The 20,918-nt window shown below is 44.7% G+C and overlaps 1 protein-coding gene across 1 annotated transcript; it reads right to left on the minus strand.

The window, feature by feature from the left end:
- Window positions 1-1,084: 1,084 nt before the first annotated feature.
- On the minus strand, window positions 1,085-16,312 carry LOC308303209 (growth/differentiation factor 10-like; the record flags this gene model as incomplete). Its single annotated transcript, XM_080747533.1, has 4 exons — window positions 1,085-1,276; window positions 5,897-6,544; window positions 7,311-7,726; window positions 16,006-16,312. 4 exons carry the CDS (start codon window positions 16,310-16,312, stop codon window positions 1,085-1,087), a joined length of 1,563 nt encoding a protein of 520 aa, XP_080603659.1.
- Between the last annotated feature and the right edge of the window lie 4,606 nt (window positions 16,313-20,918).

Consider the following 20,918-nt stretch of genomic DNA (forward strand, 5'->3'; position numbering starts at 1 on the left):
AAAGGACCCTCAAAAGGATATGTATTTGACCAAGGACCCCCATCTCAAAATATTTAGTTCCAGGGACCCCCAGAGAAGCAAAATTTGAGTTACAAACGTTCACAAAAAATACAGATTTGCACATATTTTCACGACTTTTCAAAAATAGCAGACCTACAAGCTCACTGTGAGCTTGTAGATCTGCTATTTTTCAATAGCTAAAGTATAAAATAATTAAGGCCCCTCCACCTTGGGCCCTAGTAACTCAGTCCCATTCCCCCTCCCCACCTTGTGACGCCCCTGAAGAGACGCGAGACGCGGTACCGAAACGCAGAGGATCTTGTGAGAGCTGAAGGCTTCAGAGTCCACCAAAGCTTGTAGCAGTCCAGAACGGAGTTCTTCGAAACGCAGACCTACAACTGGCCTCTTCAAAGAGCCGGCCAGCATTGCAATTGTCATCATCTCACAGCACCTTGGCATCCTTCCATTTCATCCACTTTAAACCCTACTATTATACTTAGTTGACCGGCGGAGTCCCCCAGTGGTCCGTACTAGGTCCGTTCCTTTCTCTCCCACAACACCAAATCTCTCTTTGACCAAAACATCTGATCTATGAGATGTTGAAGATCAGCTATTTTCACAGAATGGGGATGCTGGGATTCATGTGGTTTGGACTTCCAGAACACCTCACACACACACACGCACGCACGCACGCACGCACGCACGCACGCACACACACACACACACACACACACACACACACACACACACACTTCAGTGAAGGAAAAGAAAAGGGTTTACTGTCCACGTTGCTCTTTTAAAGAACAAAACAATAGCAAACCCGGAACTGCCGTAATGATGGCTTTGACTCCTCCCCTCCCGTGCCAGAGGCGTCAATTGGGTATGGCAAGGTATGGCAGCTGCCATACCTTGGCTACAGGGGGAAAAAGAAATATTCATCATGCCTGTTGCTAAGGTATGGCAACATGACCGGTGTCAAGACACCGGTCATGTTGCCATACCTTAGCTTTTGCTGAACTGACGCCACTGTCCGGTGCTGTCCGGTGTGATGAGGCTCCACCCCCCCCCCCTCCTCCTCGGGGTCCTACCGACAGGCGCAGGTGTCCACAGACATGCCCGGGTAGACCTTGAGGACCATGTTCCGGTCCGGGTCCAGGAACAGAACGCTGAGGGGACTCATCTTGTCCGGGACGCAGCAGGGCTCCGGGACCCCCGGGACGATGCCCACCGCCCGGACGATGCTCTGGATGGTGGCGTGGTTGGAGGGCCGGACCACCTTTTTTTATAGGGAGAAGATGAAGAAGAGACAAGAGACGGAGGATCCTTAGATCAGTGGTTCTCAAATCTTTTGCATGTCGAGGACCCCCACATTGATATTTGCTTGGCCCCGGGGGCTTGCCGGCCTGGGTAAGCTTGGATCCCAAGAAGAGGGGTTCCCAAACTTTTGTCTCAGGGCACCCCATGAATATTTGTTTAATCCGAGGCACCCCTACATTATAATTTTCACTCCCAGCACCTTATAAATATCTTCGTTGTTGGGTGGAAACCTTGTATGTCCAAAACCGTTCATTTTGTATATACCGGTATCATCTATAAAATGTACTAAACTAGTGAAAACAGCCGATCTACAAGCACACAACGCCTCGCATCGCGAGGCGTTGTGTGCTTGTAGATCGGCTGTTTTCACTAGTTTTGTGTGACTGTCTTGTATGATGAAGCAGGGCTTTGCTTTACCATAATACGTACACATTTGAAACTTGGAGATACAAGGTTTCTGCCCGACAGTGACGATATTTTAGTGATTACGTTGCGAGGAAAATTTTGAGATAATAGCCATTTTGGTTAGAACTGACTGAAAATAGCTTTGTATTTCAAGTTTAAAATGTTTTTTCAAGTGTCCAAATGAATTCCAAATATTATCAAATTATCTCCTGGCACCCCTGGACTGCCGTCACGGCACCCCAGTGTGCCCCGCCACCCACTTTGAAAACCCCTGCCCTAGAAGAGAAGTAATCTACTGTGTTTAAAAAAAAATGTCCAGTTAACACTTTTAGTCTCAGATATACACTATAATGAATTATTTAGATACCGTGTGCCGCTATTGACTGCACTTTATTTTGAAGAACCACGGAAGCCACGATCGTGTCCATACAGATCGGGATGTTTTCTTTCACACGGAAAAGAAAAATTGTTACCGCGACGTCGCTTTGATAGGGGGACCTGAAAAAAAGGCATTTCTGGACGCTCAAAGCATAGTTTGTGCCACACACAGCGTGGCACAAAGTGACATGCTGCGAGCTTGTATATCTGCTATTTTCTTTTATAGCCACATAAAATATGGATAAAGTGGCTAAAATGATTGTGATGCAGTAAGCCTCCTCCTTTTTCCCCTCTACACCAAATATCATTGCCAAAATAGCTGATCTACAAGCTCAACTTGTACTGTAGGTCTACTATTGGGGGGGACCCCCCCACCCTGACGAGCACTAAGAGTTGAGGCATTACATTTTGTATAGCACGGTTCTATTGTGAAAATAGCTGATCTACATGCTCATGTAATTTTAGAGGTATTAAAACGTCCTTAAATTGTCTCTTTAGAAATGTGCTGATACCATCTATACACTATAAACTTTATATTGGTTTGTTAACTGTTGAGAGAGAAAGCAAGGTTACACATTAATAATCATCTGGGCCTGGGGACCCCCCAAAATAATTTGGGGACCCCTCTGGCGGTCCCCGACCCACAGGTTGAGAACCTCTGGTCTATTGCAGCGGTATTCAACCTGCGACCCTGCAGCACGTCTATGCGGCCTGTCATGGTCATACCAATACAAATATATTTTGTCAACTTTCAGTCTGGATACAATATTTCTGATGTCATATTTCAGTTTCTCTGAAAGATCTCCAGGAAACTATTTTGTCTTGTTTTATACAAGATGTTTTTTGCTATTTTGTCATTAATCATTCCATGACATTTTTTTTTTTTTGCTCAATGAGGATTGGCCATATAGACGGAAATGTGTCTGTTTTCTGCGTGTTACCTTAATTTTTAGACTACCCATGTAATGTGTTACAAAATCATTGTCTTGACGTCCAAAATAGGATTGTCATTTTTAGCTTGCGGCCCTTGGACTTTTTGTATTTTGCTGAGTGGCCCCTGAGCCATCTTAAGTTCTAGAAGAGTCTAGTCTATAGAGCATCGCAGAGGAAGTGGTACTGGGGTCACTTAAAAATCGCCCATTCATTTTCCCCATAGACTTTTACAAAAATATTTATAACAATTATGTTAAACCTCAAACAAAGCCGTGAATCATGAACATGAGACCTTTGTTTCTATGAAAAGAACGTTTTGAAAATCGCTAAACAAAGGGTATTTATTAAATGTAGTATATCAAATAATGTAATATTAAAATATGTTTTCACATAGGATCAAAGTTTGTATGGTCATGATTCACTGCCATCCTGGATGGCTTTGTTCGAGGCTTAACATTATTGTTATAAATATTTTTTGTAAAAGTCTATGGGGAAAATGAATGGGCGATTTTTAAGTGACACCAGTAAACCACTTCCGCTGCGATGCTCTATACCAGGGTTCCCCAATAGGCGGCCCACGGGCCATTTGCGGCCCGCGAGAGGCTACTGTCTGGCCCCCACCAACCACAGTAATAATGGTGGTATAACAGCAACAACAACACTAGTATATTGTCGTTGTCGGGTGGAAACCTTGTATGTCTAAAACCGTTTGTTTTGTATCTATCGTCTAAAAAAATTACTAATTTAGTGAAAACAGCCGATCTACAAGCACACAACGCCTCACGATGTGTGTTTGTAGATCTGCTGTTTTCACTAGTTTTGTCACTTTTGTGCAATGGTCTTGTATGATGAAGCAGGGCTTTGCTTTACCAAAAAACGTACACATTTGAAACTTGGAGATACAAGGTTTCTGCCCGACAGTGACGATATCTGTCGCTGGAGTAGAGGGAACGCCACCGTCGCCCCCTGCTATGTTGTGGCCCTCGGCTTGGTACCCTAGACATAATTCGGCCCTTGGGGAAAACTAATTGGGGAACCCTGCTCTATACACTACAGCAGTGTTTCCCATCCTGGGGTCAGGGCCCTCCCCTTGGGGGCGCCAAAGTTCAGCGCATGAGGCCATGTCTGTTTGGAGCCGGTTGTCAGGTCTTAGACATGTTGCACAAAATCATGACTTGCTTTCAGCCTCTTTCACCCCTGCATGCCTGTTTTGTCATCATATTGTCAGAAACAGTCCAACATTGTGAAAGGAAATTCAAAGTGTTGCGTGCATGCAGCTTCTGTCAGATGTAAGAATTAGTCTAGTAAATCTAGGGGAAAAATACACTCAGGTTGGACAAAATTGTATTATTTCGTTTTTCAACTGATTCTGTTAGGAAAAAAAAATCTACCATGATCTGCTCACTGCAAATACCCACAGTGGCCAAATCAAGTTGGGCTCCCATCGACTTTCTATACAGGAGGAAAATACCCAGAAAAAAAATCAGCTTTAAGTAGGATGTGAGGGGTCTAACTAGGGGTTTGTCATGATGCTGAATCCATTGCAAGCATTTGTTTTGTTATCCTGGCTAGTAGACCTAATTTCCTAACAGAATCAGTTGAAAAACTAAATAATACAATTTTGTCCAACCTCTGCCTTAATTTTATCGGACTAAATGGGGGTTTAGGGATGGGACAATAAGCGATATTATCGTATATTTTGATAAAAAAAAAACACTCACGATAATCTTATCATAGAGATTTAATGTATCGTGATATCGTCCTCCTTCATGCACTGGGTTCAATTCACCTTGAGCTGCATATCCGGTACCACTTAAACCCTCTAGAATTAATATACGTACTTGATACAGTCTTTTTTTTTCACTTTCTATCAAATGTCTTTGCCAAAAAATAGCCGATCTACAAGCTCACAACGCGTCACATAGCTTGTCAGCTATTTTGTTCCCGCCCAAGGATATAATGGATTTTGATTATCGCGATAACATCGTAAATATTGTAACAATAATCGTGATATGACATTTTCATATCGTCCCATCCCTATTGGGGCTCCAAGGGGGAGGAAAAAAAGAGTTGGGAACCAGTGTAATCTCCGGGGCTAGCGCAGGATGAAAGCGTTACGACAGACGTGTGTTTTATGAGTAGAGTAATGTAAAGCCATTCAGTCTGTCTGGACGCCTCAGTGGAAAGAGACAAGAAAGCAGAGAGAGAGAGAGGTTTACGACAGGGTCACATGTGATCCAGTGATGATGTCACAAGCAGATCTCTGTGTGTGCGGCGGGCAGCAAATGAGCTCCCAGGATGCATCATAAATGAGGCGCTACGCAGCGGCCGCGGTGGTAGAGTTTTCCCAGCGTCAAGGCTGAGAGTGTAAGGAACTGATGATTTCACTGAGCTGAAGCCATTTAGGCCTAGAATTATTGAATGCTTTAGCTATTGAAAAATAACAGATATACAAACTCACAGTGCGGCGACCGAGGTACGATTACTTGTGACAAAAGAAATCTCGATTTACGATATTATCGCGATAATCAAAATCCACTATCCTGGGGTGGAGCAGATCTACAAGCTCACAACGTGTCGCATTGCGACGTTGTGAGATTTTTTGGCAAAGACATTTGATAGAGAATGAAAAAAAGACTGTATCAAGTACGTATATTACAAGTAACTTTTACCAATTATAGAGGGTTTAAGTGGTACCGGATATGCAGCTCGGCAAATAAAAGGTGAATTGATCCCAGTGCATGACGGAGGACGATATTACGATAAATTAAATCCCCACGATACGATTATCGCGAGTGTTTTTTTATCACGATAAACGATAACATCGCTTATCGTCCCATCCCTATACTGCTAGTTTACTCACTTTGGGGATGGGGAAGCCACAGGTCCCGGCGCAGTAGTAGGCGTCGAAGGCCTTGGGGGCCAACACCCACTCGCTCCAGCCGATGTCGGCGAAGTCCACCCTGAGGTAGCGCCTGGCGCACACGCGGGGCTCGCTCCACTGCCTCCTCCGGGCCTTCTTCATGGTCCTCTCGTCGAAGCTCAGCACCCGGGGCTTGCCGGCCTGGGTGAGCCCCGGGTGCTGAGCCTCCCCGTTCACGCTCTCCTGGCCCGGCTTGCGGCCGTGCTTGGCCGCGGCCGCGGCCGCCGCTTTGGCCTTGGGCGGGAAGTAGGTGCTCTGCCACAGCTCGTGGTTCTTCAGGCTGTTGAAGTGCACCTCCGGGAGGTCGTTGGTCTGGATCTGGTCCGCGGGGGACAGAGGGCCGCGGAGGAGGTCTCTCCGGGTCCTCGTGGCCGGGTCCGGGTCCGGGGCCGAGGCCGAGGCGGGCGTGTTCGCCAGGCGCATGCGCTCGTCGTCGCCGCCCGGGAAGGGCCCGTAGCGCTGCAGCGACATGGCCACGCTGTTGGGCTCGTCGATGACCCGGTCGTCGGCGTAGACCAGGATGTACGGCAGGTTGGCCGAGGACGGACGCTCCGGGCCGGCGTGGGCCTTCACCTGCTTCTGCTGGGCCTGCCATGAGGGTCGTACACATACATTGCGATTAACGCTTGAATTTAGTTTTTGGTCATGAACTTTGTAACGTATAAAGATGTACATTTCTTGTTTTACTTTCAAAATGTATACAGGGCTGATATGACAAATAGCCTAAATGTATCTTCAATTTAAAGAAATGACTGACAATGGCTTCCTCCAATAATCAAATAAATAATGTACTATGTGCTATGGTCAAAAGGCCAATTTTTACAACACTTTGATGCATTACAAGTTTGTAATGCCCCCCCCCCCCCCCCCCCCCCTTGGGATTTGGCATTGCAGAGTCTGTCCTACAGCAGTGGTTCTCAACCTTTTCAGGCCACGACCCTCAAAGTAATCATATTTTAACTGGGGACCCCCCATCCCGACGAGCACTAAGAGTTGAGGCATTACATTTTGAACACGGTTCTATTGTGAAAATAGCCGATCTACATGTCACAACGCCTCGCAACACGGCCATTTTCACAACTTCTGCCTCTAGCATTTGACAATTTGGCCATGTTTAGTTTGTCCTTAAATTGCCACTTTAGAAATACCCTCTATACCCGCTATACAGATACCCTCTATACACTTAAACTTTATGTTGGTTTGTTTACTGCCGAGTGAGAAAACAATGTTGCACATTAAGTTAATCATCTGGGGACCCCCCAAAAATAATTTGGGGACCCCCCTGGGGTTCCCAACCCACAGGTTGAGAACCACTGTCCTGCAGTATGGTCAATAACAACAGTGACGAGCCTACCTGCGATCTCACCGCCGCTCCAAAGTCAAACTCGGCGGCGAGCAGCGGCTCCTCCGCGGCCCTGGCCCGCCGCACCAGGGCGGTGACGTCGACGGCCTGCCACGAGCCTCTCTTCGGCGGCGGCAGCGTCACGTTGCCCAGCTGCTCGCCCAACGCGCCGCTCGGGGACGCCGCCGTCGCTCCTCCCCGGGAAAACAGCAGCAGCTGCGGCTGCCGCGAGGGCGGGGGAAGGGCCGGGGGAGGGTGGTCGAGGCCGCAGGACGGGCTGTGAGCGCGCCGGCAGGGCCACGGCCGCGGGTGGTGCTGGTGGGGACGGGTTCTCTTGTACAGGAAGTGAAAGGAGGCGGACAGGATGTGCTCCGTCTCCTGGATGGAGGACAGGTTGAACCGGAACCACTCTCTGCCCTCTGAGGTTCCTGCAATTATTTTACATAATGGTGAATGTTGAAAAATGTTCATACATTTAGCAGATCAACAAGCTCACGACGCGTCGCATCGCGACGCGTTGTGAGCTTGTAGATTGGCTATTTCCACTATCATTGTTATTTTTTAAGTAGTAAGTTGTCTAATTTCTTTCTGTATTTCATAAGTATTTTACTCCAATGTAGGGCTGTCACAATTATTACATAATCGTCTAATCGCAATTATTTGAAGTAATCGCAATTATTTGAGGTAATCGTCATAATCGTTTCCATGTTGAGAAATGTTAATATACCTGTAGTTACAAACACTTTCAAAAAGTAGTTGAAATAGCAGATCTACAAGCTCACAACGCGTCGCCATGCGACGTGTTGTGAGCTTGTAGATCGGCTATTTCCACTATCAATGTTCTTTTTTAAGTATTAAGTTGTCAAATATGTATGTAATTTCTCTGTATATTTAGGTTATGTGTCCTGATTGCCATGTGCAACTTCAAAGCCTAAAAGCCAAACAGAAATGTAATTGTCAACGACAAATACACAATTAAACTGTTAATCGCAATTATTTGAGTGACAATTAATCGTCATGTAAAATGTCATAATCGTGACAGCCCTACACCAATGTTTTCAATACTGCAACTTGAACCGGAACCCCTCTCTGTCCTCCGAGCTTCCTGCGGTGGTGGGAAAAGTACTCCCAACGTTTTACTCGTAGTATCAACAGTATCAATACTATTAATACTATCAAGTATCAATACTGTGATGTAGCAGGGCATTAACGAAAAAGTCAACGAGTCGACTGAGTCGACGTCATTGCACAAGTCGAAATTGAAAAAGAAATGCTCAATGTGTGCGTCTGTACAGCATTCAAACAGTAGGATTGCTTATTGTCAAGGACGGAATGATCCAATATTACAGTGCTACATTACATTTGGTATAACATGGTTCTATTGTGAAAATAGCAGATCTACATGCTCACAACGCCTCGCGATGCGAGGCGTTGTGAGCATGTAGATCGGCTATTTTCACAATTTCTACCTCTATTATTTGACAATTTGGACAATGTTTAATTTGTCATTTTAGAGGTATTAAAAAGTCCTTAAATTGGCACTTTAGAAATGTGCAGATACCCTCTATACACTTAAACTTTATGTTGGTTTGTTGAGTGAGAAAACAATGTTGCACATTAAGTTAATCAACCCAAAATATTTGGTGGGTCGTGTGTGATGTGATGACGTCATCAAACGATAAAGTCGACTTCAACTCAACTTTTTACTGAGTCGAGTCGACTTGCAAAAATTACAAGTCGTTACAGTAATGCCCTACGATATAGCAGTGCTCTGTTGCAAGGGAAAGTCCCGGAATTCAAAATTCGCTTGAGTGAAAGTGCAATGGTATTGGCATAAACATGTACTTAAAGTACCAAATAGTATCATTATGCTCATTAAGCAGAATGTCCCTTTTCAGGTTTTCAAATGTATATAAATCTTTTGAAAATAGCAGATCTGCAAGCTCACATCGCGACTCATTGTGAGCTTGTAGATCTGCTATTTTCAATTGGCCCAAATGTAATTATGTAATAATAATCAATCTGCTAAGTAACTAGTAACTAAAGTTTTTAAATATGATAATTGTAGTGGAGTAAAAATACAATATTTGGGTCCGAGATGTAGTGGAGTAGAAGTAAAAGTATTGGACATTGGAAATACTCAAGTAAAGTACAAATACCTCAAAATTGTACTTCAGTACAGTACTTAAAGGGGAAGACCACCCATTTTCAACATTGAACTATGTCATTAATATACCTTAGAGGAGTTGTGTGGAAATAGAAAAAAAGTTCCCCCCCTTTTGTGTTGCCTAGAACTGGAGGATTGATTTTGGGGTTTGTATTGTAAAGTACAATGTGTGATGTCATCAAGTTGTACTTTACAATACAAACCCCAAAATCAATCCTCCAGTTCTAGGCAACACAGAAGAGGGGGAACTTTTTATTTATGTATATCCACACAACTCCTCTAAGGCATATGAATGACACAGTTCAATATTGAAAATGGGTGGTCTTCCCCTTTAAGTAAATGTACTTAGCTACTTTACACCACTGGGTTCCTGGGGATGTTGGAGCACAGTGAATGATACAGACAGGGGCGTCACACCAAATTCTGGGCCCCGGGTACAAGGATTCACTGCGGGCCCCCCATGAATGTTAACTATTGAAAAATAGCAGATATACAAGCTCACAGCACGGCACCGAGTGCCGCGCTGCGAGCTTGTAGATCTGCTATTTTTGAAAAATCGTGAAAATGTGTGCCAAGAAACCCATGTTTCCATGTCAGTGATGCTCAAACTTTTTTATGTGAAGGAACCCCCATCTCAAAATATCTAGTTCCAGGGACCCCCCAGAAGCAAAATTTGAGTTACAAATGTTCATTTTAAAAATACATATATTCAAAGATTTGCGCACATTTTCACGACTTTTCAAAAATAGCAGATCTACAAGCTCGCAGCGCGGCACTCGGTGCCGCGCTGTGAGCTTGTAGATCTGCTATTTTTCAATAGCTAAAGTTACTAGGGCCCCTCCACCTTGGGCCCTGGTAACTCAGTCCCACTTTCCTACCCCTTGTGACGCCCCTGGATACAGACACACTCAACACACAATGTTAGGATTCAGTGAGTGTGATCTGCATTAACACAAGACTATTTGTATAAGCTTTATAAGCTTCTATAAGGCAGTGATAGGGATGGGACGATATGAAAATGTCATATCACGATTATTGTGACCAAAGAAATCGCGATTTACGATATTATCGCGATGATCAAAATCCATTATCCTGGAGAGGAACATTTGCCCAAAAAATAGCAGATCTACAAGCTCACAACGCGTCGCACCGCGACGCGTTGTGAGTAGAGATGGACCGATTGCAAAATTCTTGGCCGATACCGATCCACCGGTTTTATGAAGGTCTGACCTGCCAAAACCGATTTTTCCGATACCAATTTCTTTAGCTAAGAACTAGAAAAATCACAGACAATATCCAGTCTAATATGACCGTCTGGACTAGGCAGGAGGAAAGCAGGTGACACATGCTTTTTTTCTCCTTTTTGGAGACGACATTGACACAGGATTATGGAATATATCCTTACATTGCAACGGTAACCAGCACCATCTGTATTCTGTAGGCTGCCACTAAGTAGACTGGCTGCTACTTGCTAATGTTTACTTTAGTCACAGGACCAGGGCATCATGCTGTGCAGTGCCATAGACACAATTGGCATAAAACCGGTATTTATGTCAGTGTCACCGATTCGGCCGGTTTTATATGATACCTGCTGATTTTTGATATTGGCCGATACCGATGTCCATCCCTAGTTGTGAGCTTGTAGATTGTCTATTTTTTTTTGGCAAAGACATTTGATAGAGAGTGAAAAAAGGATGTATCAAGTACGTATAAGTACATTTTACCAATTATAGAGGGTTTAAGTGGTACCGGATATGCAGCTCGGCAAATAAAAGGTGAATTGATCCCAGTGCATAAGGACGATATCACGATTAAGTTAAATCTCCACGATGCGATTATCGTGAGTGTCTTTTATCAGGATAAACAATAATATCGCGTATCGTCCCATCCCTAGGCAGTGGTTCTCTAACATTGTCATGTCAAGGACCCCCAAATGTATCCATATCTATTTGGCCGCAGACTCCTCATATTTTGTGCAAGGGACAGACCTGCGTCTTAAAAGTATTTTGTGGAAGGGACCCCATAAGGAGAAGGTTTGTGTCGTTAAAATGTTTTTTAAAGTCATTCAAATATTTTGAAGAAAATGGTCACAGTATGAAGTTGTGTTAAAAAGTGCATACACTGATTTTCATGCTATACTGGGGACCCCCTCAAGGACCCCACGGGGGCCCCTGGACCCCACTTTGAGAACCGCCGGCTTAAAAGTCTCCAGAGATCGGTCCAAGTGGTTTACCCTCCAATCAGCGAAGCCTCATGTTGACCTAGGACGGATTCCCACTAGAACCTTCACTTCTTACGCCTCCCACTGTGATGTCTCCCCCTTCTCGGCTTTCCAAACTGTCTCCTTAAAGGAAACAATACAAAGGGGAGCCAACTGGTCCGCTCGCCTTCAAATCAAAACTCAAAGTCTCACATTTCATAGCTATTTATTTTGAAAGCCATTTCTTCCTCCGGCTCCCCCAACACATTTGACTGACACGAAAAAAACAGACCTTTTCAGCGGCAGCAGCACAGCCCCCCACCCCCACCCTCCACCCTCCCATCCTCTTGACTTCCAGGACAGGGGTGTCAATTGGGTATGGCAGGGGTATGCAGCTGCCATACCCTGGGTCCAGGGGGGGAAATAAAAGTTATAAATAAATATAAATCCATGAATATTTCTTTGTCTATCTGTGCTGGTTATTATGTTGTTAAATTACAGTAAAATAACTACAAATACAAAATGTAACAAAATGGTCACTTTAACAAGGTATTATCTCTTTATAATTTTTATCCCACGATTTTGTAACCCATTTTCACCCAGTGCCAATTGCCTATATAATCCTGGGCTCTGCTCTCCCTCTGCCACGCCTGGGGAGACAAAGGACTGACCTCATGCTTCCTTCTATGCATGAGGAGTCCAAGTTGCTTCTTTTCACCTGACAGTGGGGATTTCCCTGGTTTGGAGGGTATCAACCCTAGGAGACACGGGGAGAACTTGCAAACTCCACACAGAAGGTATTATAATTATATTCTCCACACTTGTCTTCTCCCCATCTTGACAAAATGGTATATTCCCAGGTTCCGCAGGTCAGCTGCACAGGTGCAATGCATTATTGTTAATTGTGGCACGTTTACTAACATGCCAAGTTTAGCTGCACTTGAACAACCATTCCAGGCTACCATATCCAGCCCAAGAAACCGTAGAAACAGGGGAAAAAAATAAATTGTACTTCTTAAAATAAATGTATCATGTTTGTTTGCTAAGGTATGGCAACATGACTGGTGTCTTGCACGCGTGCGAAGGCGCGCGTGCAAGACACCAGTCATGTTGCCATACCTTAGCTTTTTCTGAACTGACGCCACTGCCGCCCCCCCACCCTCCACCCTCCCCATCCTCTTGACTTCCAGACCACTTCTCGGGAGTTCAAACCTCTCGTCTCGCAGACTTCCAGGCCGGCACCGCACAGCCTCTCTGCACGTCTGAAAGACAAACAGTGCCGAGGCCGGCGTCCACTACTAGCACTGTAAGGGTCTGCTGGCTGCTGCTGCCATATGGAAGTGCTTAAAGGAGAGGGTTCCTCCGAGGCGTTCCCGTGTGTCTGGCGTGATAATGGCCTCTTGTCTAACACCTAGACTGCTGCTGCTACTGGGGAATTAGTGCTACTCGGAACTGCTCCACTCCGGGGTACCACTAAATCACACGGCCCTGACGGGGTGCGGAGGGGAAGATATTTTATCTCATATCGTCGTTGTCGGGCAGAAAGCCTCGTATCTCCCAAGTTTCAGATTTGTATGTTTTTTCGCAAAGCAAAGCCCTGCTTCATCGTACAAGGCCGTCGCACAAAAGTAGTGAAAACAGCAGATCTACAAGCACACAACGCCTCGCGGTGCGAGGCGTTGTGTGCTTGTAGATCGTCTGTTTTCACTAGTTTAGTAAATGTAAATGTTTTTGAATGATTAAAACGAGCGGTTTTGGACATACAGGTTTCCACCCGACAACGGCGATATACCCGTAGTGTAGAGAAAGACAGAGAGAGAGAGAGAGAGAGAGAGAGAGAGGAGAGAGAGAGAGAGAGAGAGAGAGAGAGACAGAGAGAGAGAGAGAGAGAGAGAGAGAGAGAGAGAGAGACAGAGAGAGAGAGAGAGACAGAGAGACAGAGAGAGAGAGAGAGAGAGAGAGAGACAGAGAGAGAGAGAGAGAGAGAGAGAGAGACAGAAGAGAAGAGAGAGAGAGAGAGAGAGACAGAGAGAGAGAGAGAGACAGACAGAGAGACAGAGAGAGAGAGAGACAGAGAGAGAGAGAGAGAGAGAGAGAGAGAGAGAGAGAGAGAGAGAGAGAGAGAGAGAGACAGAGAGACAGAGAGAGAGAGAGACAGAGAGAGAGAGAGAGAGAGAGAGAGAGAAGAGAGAGAGACAGAGAGAGAGAGAGAGAGAGAGAGAGAGCACTAGGGCTGCTTCATGATGAACTAAACACCTGCCTTTGTGTGTGTGTTTGATTGATTGAAGACCTTTATTAGAAGTTTCTAAAAATCCATTATCCTGAGGTGCAAAAATTTGCCAAAAAATGTTGCGACGCGTTGTGAGCTTGTAGATCGTCTATTTTTGGCAAAGAATTTTGATAGAGTGAAAAAAGACCAAGTATGTATACCCAGGGGGTGAGATGCCATGCATGGGCTCGCGTGGGCTCGGTGAGCCCACACTTATTTTTCTGCACGCACGCGCGCCTCATATGCACACTAATTACACAATAAAAACAGTGTGCGCGCATGACGTCATGAATTTAGAGGACCCACACTTCTAAAATCAATATCACACCACTGTGTATACTATTTTAGAGGGTTTAAGTGGTACAGCTTGGCAAATAAAAGGTGAATTGATCCCAGTGCATGACGGAGGACGATATCACGATAAATTAAATCTCCACGATACGATTATCATGAGTGTTTATTATCATGATAAACGATAATATCGCGTATCGTCCCATCCCTAGTCCACAGTAGGCTACAATGTGTCATTTCTGCGCAGTAATTAAGATAGATGGATATCTCTATCACTGAATGAAAATCCATTTTAATGTTTTGCGTTGAGGTAAGGGGGTCCTCGGACCCCAAAGGGTCCTTGAGGGGGTTCCAGGCATTTGATAGAACCAATCAATAGTTGATAGAACCAAATGGACCCTTTGAGGTCTGCAACTCTGACTGTACAAATGGAACCAAATGGAAGGGTCCATTTGGTTCCATTTACACTGTCTGTGGAATAAAAACTGTAGATCCTTGAAATTATAACAAATATATACAGTAGCCCAATGGTTCTCAAAGTGGGGTCAGGGGACCCCCAGGGATCCTTGAAGGAGTTCCAGGGGGTCCCCAGATAAATGATAGTTAGGAAACAATTGGACCCTTATGTGTCTGTAACTCAGAGTGCACAAATGGAACCAAATGGACCAGTTGGTTAAATTAACATTGATTTTACAATAATAGTTTGGGGTCTCAGAGATAGAAATAGGGGGTCCTTGAAATTAAAATGGTTGGGAACCACTGCAAGAGCCTCAAAGATCTTCTCTTATGGGGGTCCCTGACATATCTTTTCAAATGGGGGTCCGCGGGCGAATAAGTGTCATTTTTTGGGGTCCTTAAAAAGGTTTGAGAAGCATTGCAGTAGCCTATACAGTGGTTCTCAACCTGTGGATCGGGACCCCCAGGGGGTCCCCTTTGGGGGTCCCCAGATGATTAACTAGATGTGCAACATTGTTTTCTCTCTCAACAGTAAACAAACCAACATAATGTTTAATTATAGAAGGTCTCTGCACATTTCTAAAGTGACAATTTAAGACTTTTTAATAGGCCTACCTCTAAAATGACATATTAAACATTGGCCAAATGGTCAAATATTAGAGGCAGAATACAACCATGTTATACAAAAATGTAATGCCTCAACTCTTAGTGCTCGTCAGGGCGGGAGGGATGAGGGGTCCCCAGTTAAAATATGATTATTTTGCCGTATTTACCACTGCAGTAGGCTAGCCTATAGTAGGCCTACTATCAGGGGCGTCACACCAAATTCTGGGCCCCGGGTACAAGGATTCACTGCGGGCCCCCCATGAATGTTAACTATTGAAAAATAGCAGATATACAAGCTCACACTGCTATTTTTGAAAAATCGTGAAAATGTGTGCCAAGAAACCTATGTTTCCATGTCAGTGATGCTCAAACTTTTTCATGTGAAGGACCCCCCCATCTCAAAATATTTAGTTCCAGGGACCCCCAGAAGCAAAATTTGATTTACAAATGTTCACTTAAAGACATATGTTCAAAGATTTGCGCACATTTTCACGACTTTAAAAAAATAGCAGATCTACAAGCTCGCAGCGCGGCACTCGGTGCCGCGCTGTGAGCTTGTATATCTGCTATTTTTCAATAGCTAAAGTTACTAGGGCCCCTCCAAATGGGCCCTGGTAACTCAGTCCCACTTTCCTACCCCTTGTGACGCCCCTGCCCACTATTGAGAACCATGCACTGGGGTATAACGGACTTAAAAGCTTGAGACCACTGCACTCACCAGGGGCAGCTTTGAAACTCCTCACTGTGTTCCCGTCCTTGTGGCTGCTGCTGCTCGGCTCTTTGCTGTACTTCTCGTAGACTTTAAACATGTTGACGGAGACCATGTCCCGGCGGTGCAGTGCGCTCTGGCGCGCCGCGCCGGGCCGACGCTCCTCCGAGGAAGAGGAGGCTCCTCCGGGGGTCCCCGGCGGCGGTACCGGCACGTCGCCGCCGCTGGCCCGGGCACGAGGAGGCGACACCGCCGCTCCACTGGACGCGTCCTCCGATCTCACCATCTTACCACGGCACGACTCCAGGATCACCATTACGCGCAAGAGATGTAAAAGTTTGATCGCCATAATAATAACGTGTCCTCTGGTGAAACTATTCCATCAAAAAAAGTGAGTTGGAAAACTGTTTTTTTTTTTAGGGGTTATTGGGGAAATCAAGACAGATCCTCCTCGGTTCCTCGGTGGCTTGGTCACTTTTTACGCACATCAACGACGCGACGCGCACCCACACACACACACTCTCATAAGCTCCTTATCCAGGTGATCCGTATGGTATGACGGACAAACGCAGCCCACCACGGGTTATAGCGACTCCAGTTGTTTCTACAGTGTGGGAGGAGTGGAGTGGAGCGGAGCGGAGCAGGGAGGGATGCTGCCTGCTGCCTGGCGCTCTGCTCACTGTATAGTGACGCTACGGAGCGCTCAGCCAACGAGAGAGCGCTGCTGCTGCGGTCACTTCTCTCTCCAACCGTAGCCTGCTGGGTCTGATCTGACGGAGCTGCTGAGTGCTGATAGCAAGTCAAGACGACCCCCCAAACCACCACCACGCCCCCACGGAATGATTTTAAAGGGGACTTTCTCTTTTAATTAGCTGCTTAACAGTGCTAAATCGTTATGCAGATTAAGGTCATTAGAGATGGCGTAGCCTACAGTCAACAGTTCACATATTTTACTTAAATAAAAATATCAATAGGCCTACTGCACTGTATGTACTCCGTTACAAGTAAAAGTCCAGAATTCAAAATGTACTTGAGTAAACGTATGAAAGTATTTCTCAAGTATTGAGCCATAGTAGTATAGGGCATCAAAATGTACTCTAAGTACCAAAAGTACACAATGTTTGAAAATAGCAGATCTACAAGCTCACAATGCGTCGCATCGCAACATGTCGTGAGCTTGTAGATCGGCTATTTTCAAATAGCCTATATGGTATAAAATAGGGCTATTAAGTGGTTTATGTATGTTTTATAATATTAAAATGTATATATCTGCAAAGTAACTAGTAGGCCTAACTAAAGTCTTCAAATAAATGTAATGGAATAAAAGTACAATATTTGGATCTGCATGGGATGTAGTGGAGTAGAAGTAAAATGATTGGAAATTGGAAATACTCAAGTACAAATACCTCAAACTGTACTTAAGACTTAAGTACATTACTTAAGTAAATGTACTTAGTAACTTTACACCACTGTTAACAGTGCTAAATTGTTATGCAGATTAGGCCATTAGAGATGGCGTAGCCTACAGTCAACAGTTTAAGTCGAGATTCAAGATATTACCTAGCTAGGGCTAGGCTACAATGGGATCCTAAAACTCTCCATTCATCCCGACTAGTAGCCTATCACTGATACTAAAATGTAAAAACTTTTACTAAAAAGTTATAAGTATATAATAGATATTTAGTTCCAGGGACTTGCTGGCCATTGGGAAAAGCGGGACAACTCCCGAACGGCCGGTTCATTCCCGTCCGGTCCAGGCCGGCCATCAGGAAAAAAATTAAAATAAAACGTCACTGTCGGGCAGAAACCTCTTATCTCGACTTTTCGCAAAGTAAAGCCCTGCTTCATCATACAAGGCCGTCACACAAAAGTAGTGAAAACAGCAGATCTACAAGCACACAACGCCTCGCGGTGCGAGGCGTTGTGTGCTTGTAGATCGGCTGTTTTCACTAGTTTAAATCATTTTTAAAATGATAAATACAAAACAAACGGTTTTGGACCCGACAAGGTTTCCACCCGACAACAACGAAATATAACTCATGTAATTGGCCCACTGGCTTGTCAATCTATTGTCATGATCTGAAATGACAAATCTTTGAGAAGCAGCAGCGCTATAGAGAGATCTCTCTCTCTATAGCGCGCAATGAGGGCCTCTCCAACTCTTTTTCCCGGGCTGAATCAGGGGCCCAGCATGTCCCTGCTTAGTTCACAAATGATTGATTGGTCACAGAGAAAAAAAGAAGTGTATTTGGCACAACTTGCCCCCTGGTGAACTACATTGACCATGAATTTAAAAAGCTCATGTTACTATTCAATAAGCTTTAAGCTAGACCTATAGGCCTACAATCTTCTCTCTTGATAAACTAGGCCTATATGTAATAAAATACGGTACCTTTGTGTATTTTGTGCGCAGTCATTTGTTTACAAGCCATGTTGTACAATCATGTATTAATATACCGGTAGGCTCAATTTGCCCCAAACCCGTCCCAATTTAACCTCGCGTCACCAGGCTTTCTCGGGGGAAAGCCTGGTGACCGTTTACAACAGGCCGTTTGATCCGGTCTAGGCGGAAACCACTCAGAAGAAGCGGCGTTGCTTTGTTTTGGTTCCCCCCGTTCGTTTGTCCAATCTCTATTAAAATGCGCGAGTAGCCTAGTGTAGTCTTGCCAGTCGCTACGAGTTGGACTAAAAGATGCATATACCAAACACATTTTCCAAAAGCAAAACTACGCCGCATCAAGGGGTTTATTAGGTAGGCCCTAAAAGTATGTCCTTGAGCGCAGGGGAATTATTTTGGGTTAAAACTGTTTACGGTTTGATAGTTGCGGCCAAAGTGTAGTCCGTCTAGGACTACAACATGACGTAGAGTGGTTTACGCTCCCGACTGGATCAAACCCAGAAAACTGAAGGGACCCTATAGGCTAGTCCCAATTGAGCCTCATCTGACCCCATGACGCCACAATCTGAACAAATACACGGTCACAGCAGGAGTCAGGACACACCAAATATCACTCACATCCGATCGATAACATCAAGTTGTAACCTATAGCATAAACACAAATACAAGAACGATCCTAAAACATGCTTATAGAAACATAACCCTATATGCCTGAACCTAACATTATTGCTAAACCTAAGCTCAATAAAACTTATGCCTGACTAGTCTAAACCTATTCCTTTCCTTAACCTTAGCAAAACAAATAAAAGAGTAGGCTACTACTGGGGGCGAGCGGTCCACGAAAAAAAAGAAAAAAAAGAAAGAAAGAAATGTGTGTTTTGGGTGAGTGTTCTGTACTGGTTATCATCCATAAACACTACCTAATGTGCCTTTCAAGTATCTGTTCGCCCTCAGACATATCATTATAAGGAGCTCAATTGGAGAAAATAAATAAATAAATAAACTAGAAGCAGTGCTCTTCCGAGCACAGATCTCCACCAGGTGTGGAATGTTGGTCGTGGGTGTGCATAAAACCACAAATTGGCCTGTTATAGCGCCACCAGGAGGCTGATTTAAAAAATTTGAAGTGGCATTTCTTCCTCGGCCTAGTGTGTGCACGATTTCATTATAATTAGCCCTATTCACGGCCCGCCCACTCAGCAAATTTCTCAGCATCCCCCGGGTGCTGACTTCAATTTAGAAGGGGAAACTATAACAGAAATAGCTGGACTTAAAGCCAACAAATCATTATTTCTAACGGTAAAGTAAATTATAATGCTTTGTGCCTTTTACTATCTTGTGTTCTTGATCATGCTAGCCGTATTTTATACTTTACTATTCGGGAATTGCATTAAATTTTGCGATTTCTGTGCTAACTCTATAGGCTTATAGTAGGATTTCCCCTTCAAAACGGGACTTCAGCACCCGGGGGATGCTGAGTGGGCGTGTCGTGAATAGGGCTAATTGCACTGTGCGTTTGTAATTTGAGGCATTTTGTCAAAAATGGCCCAATCCTACAAACTTTGGAAGCCAATCTTAGCCAATCAGGATGGAATATGCAAAATCGGACAGATCCATGTTGATCACATGACTGTCGAGATACTGCCTACCGATTTGTAGGATTTTTGGACAAAATCTCTAAGAGTAGTGTACAGAAATGTGTTTTGCGAACATCGGCCTCATGGTGGCGCTAGAACAGGCCCATTTGAAAAATGTGGGTCAGAGGCTCTGAAATGGCATCCAGGGAGTGTGTGTGCTCATTTTGGCAGCGACCGGGCCAACGGCGACTGAGATTAGGTGGTAACAATCTGCGAGGACGCACGGATGGACGCACGCACGCACAGACGGACGGACGGATGGAGGGGAAAACATACTCTCCCCCTTGCTTTCGCTTGAGGAGACAATAAATAAATAAATACATTAATTAAACATTTTGGTACCGCATGTATGACGTACTGTGCTCCATCACATGGCTGCTGTAATGTTAAGATCAACTGATAACAGGTTGAAACGTATGGGCTGCGGCTCATCTTACCCAGTGGCTCAACTTTCCTCTGTTCTCCTATAGAGTGACAAAACACCATACAGTCATGATAATAAATAAAGTGAGAATAATGGCATGAACCCGGGTTTAACCTGGGTTCGCTGTGATATAGAGAGTACAGGGTGGAGGAGACACCCCGGCAGCCTTCAGCAGATAAAGACAAATGGTCTGGCTTTCTTTTTGCTGGCTCCTATCCTGTTTGTTCTTCCTAATCTCTGTAAACAGTGGAATTAAACTTATTTTAAGTAGCCTGCAGGCTCCATTTCCTCTGTATGTCTGTGTAAGGCTAAGCACTCAAACCCTGTATATTTAGTTCACTGTGGTCCCCCGGGGGCCCCTTCTCTTTCCTCCTCCATCATCTCTACACCACATGTCTTTACTGATCCACAAGCTCACAATGCTTTTACTGGGGATGGTTTTCGCACACATCAATTGTATCTA

This window comes from Nannobrachium achirus (assembly GCF_963921795.1).
Source record: "Nannobrachium achirus genome assembly, chromosome: 18".
Taxonomy (NCBI): Eukaryota; Metazoa; Chordata; class Actinopteri; order Myctophiformes; family Myctophidae; genus Nannobrachium; species Nannobrachium achirus.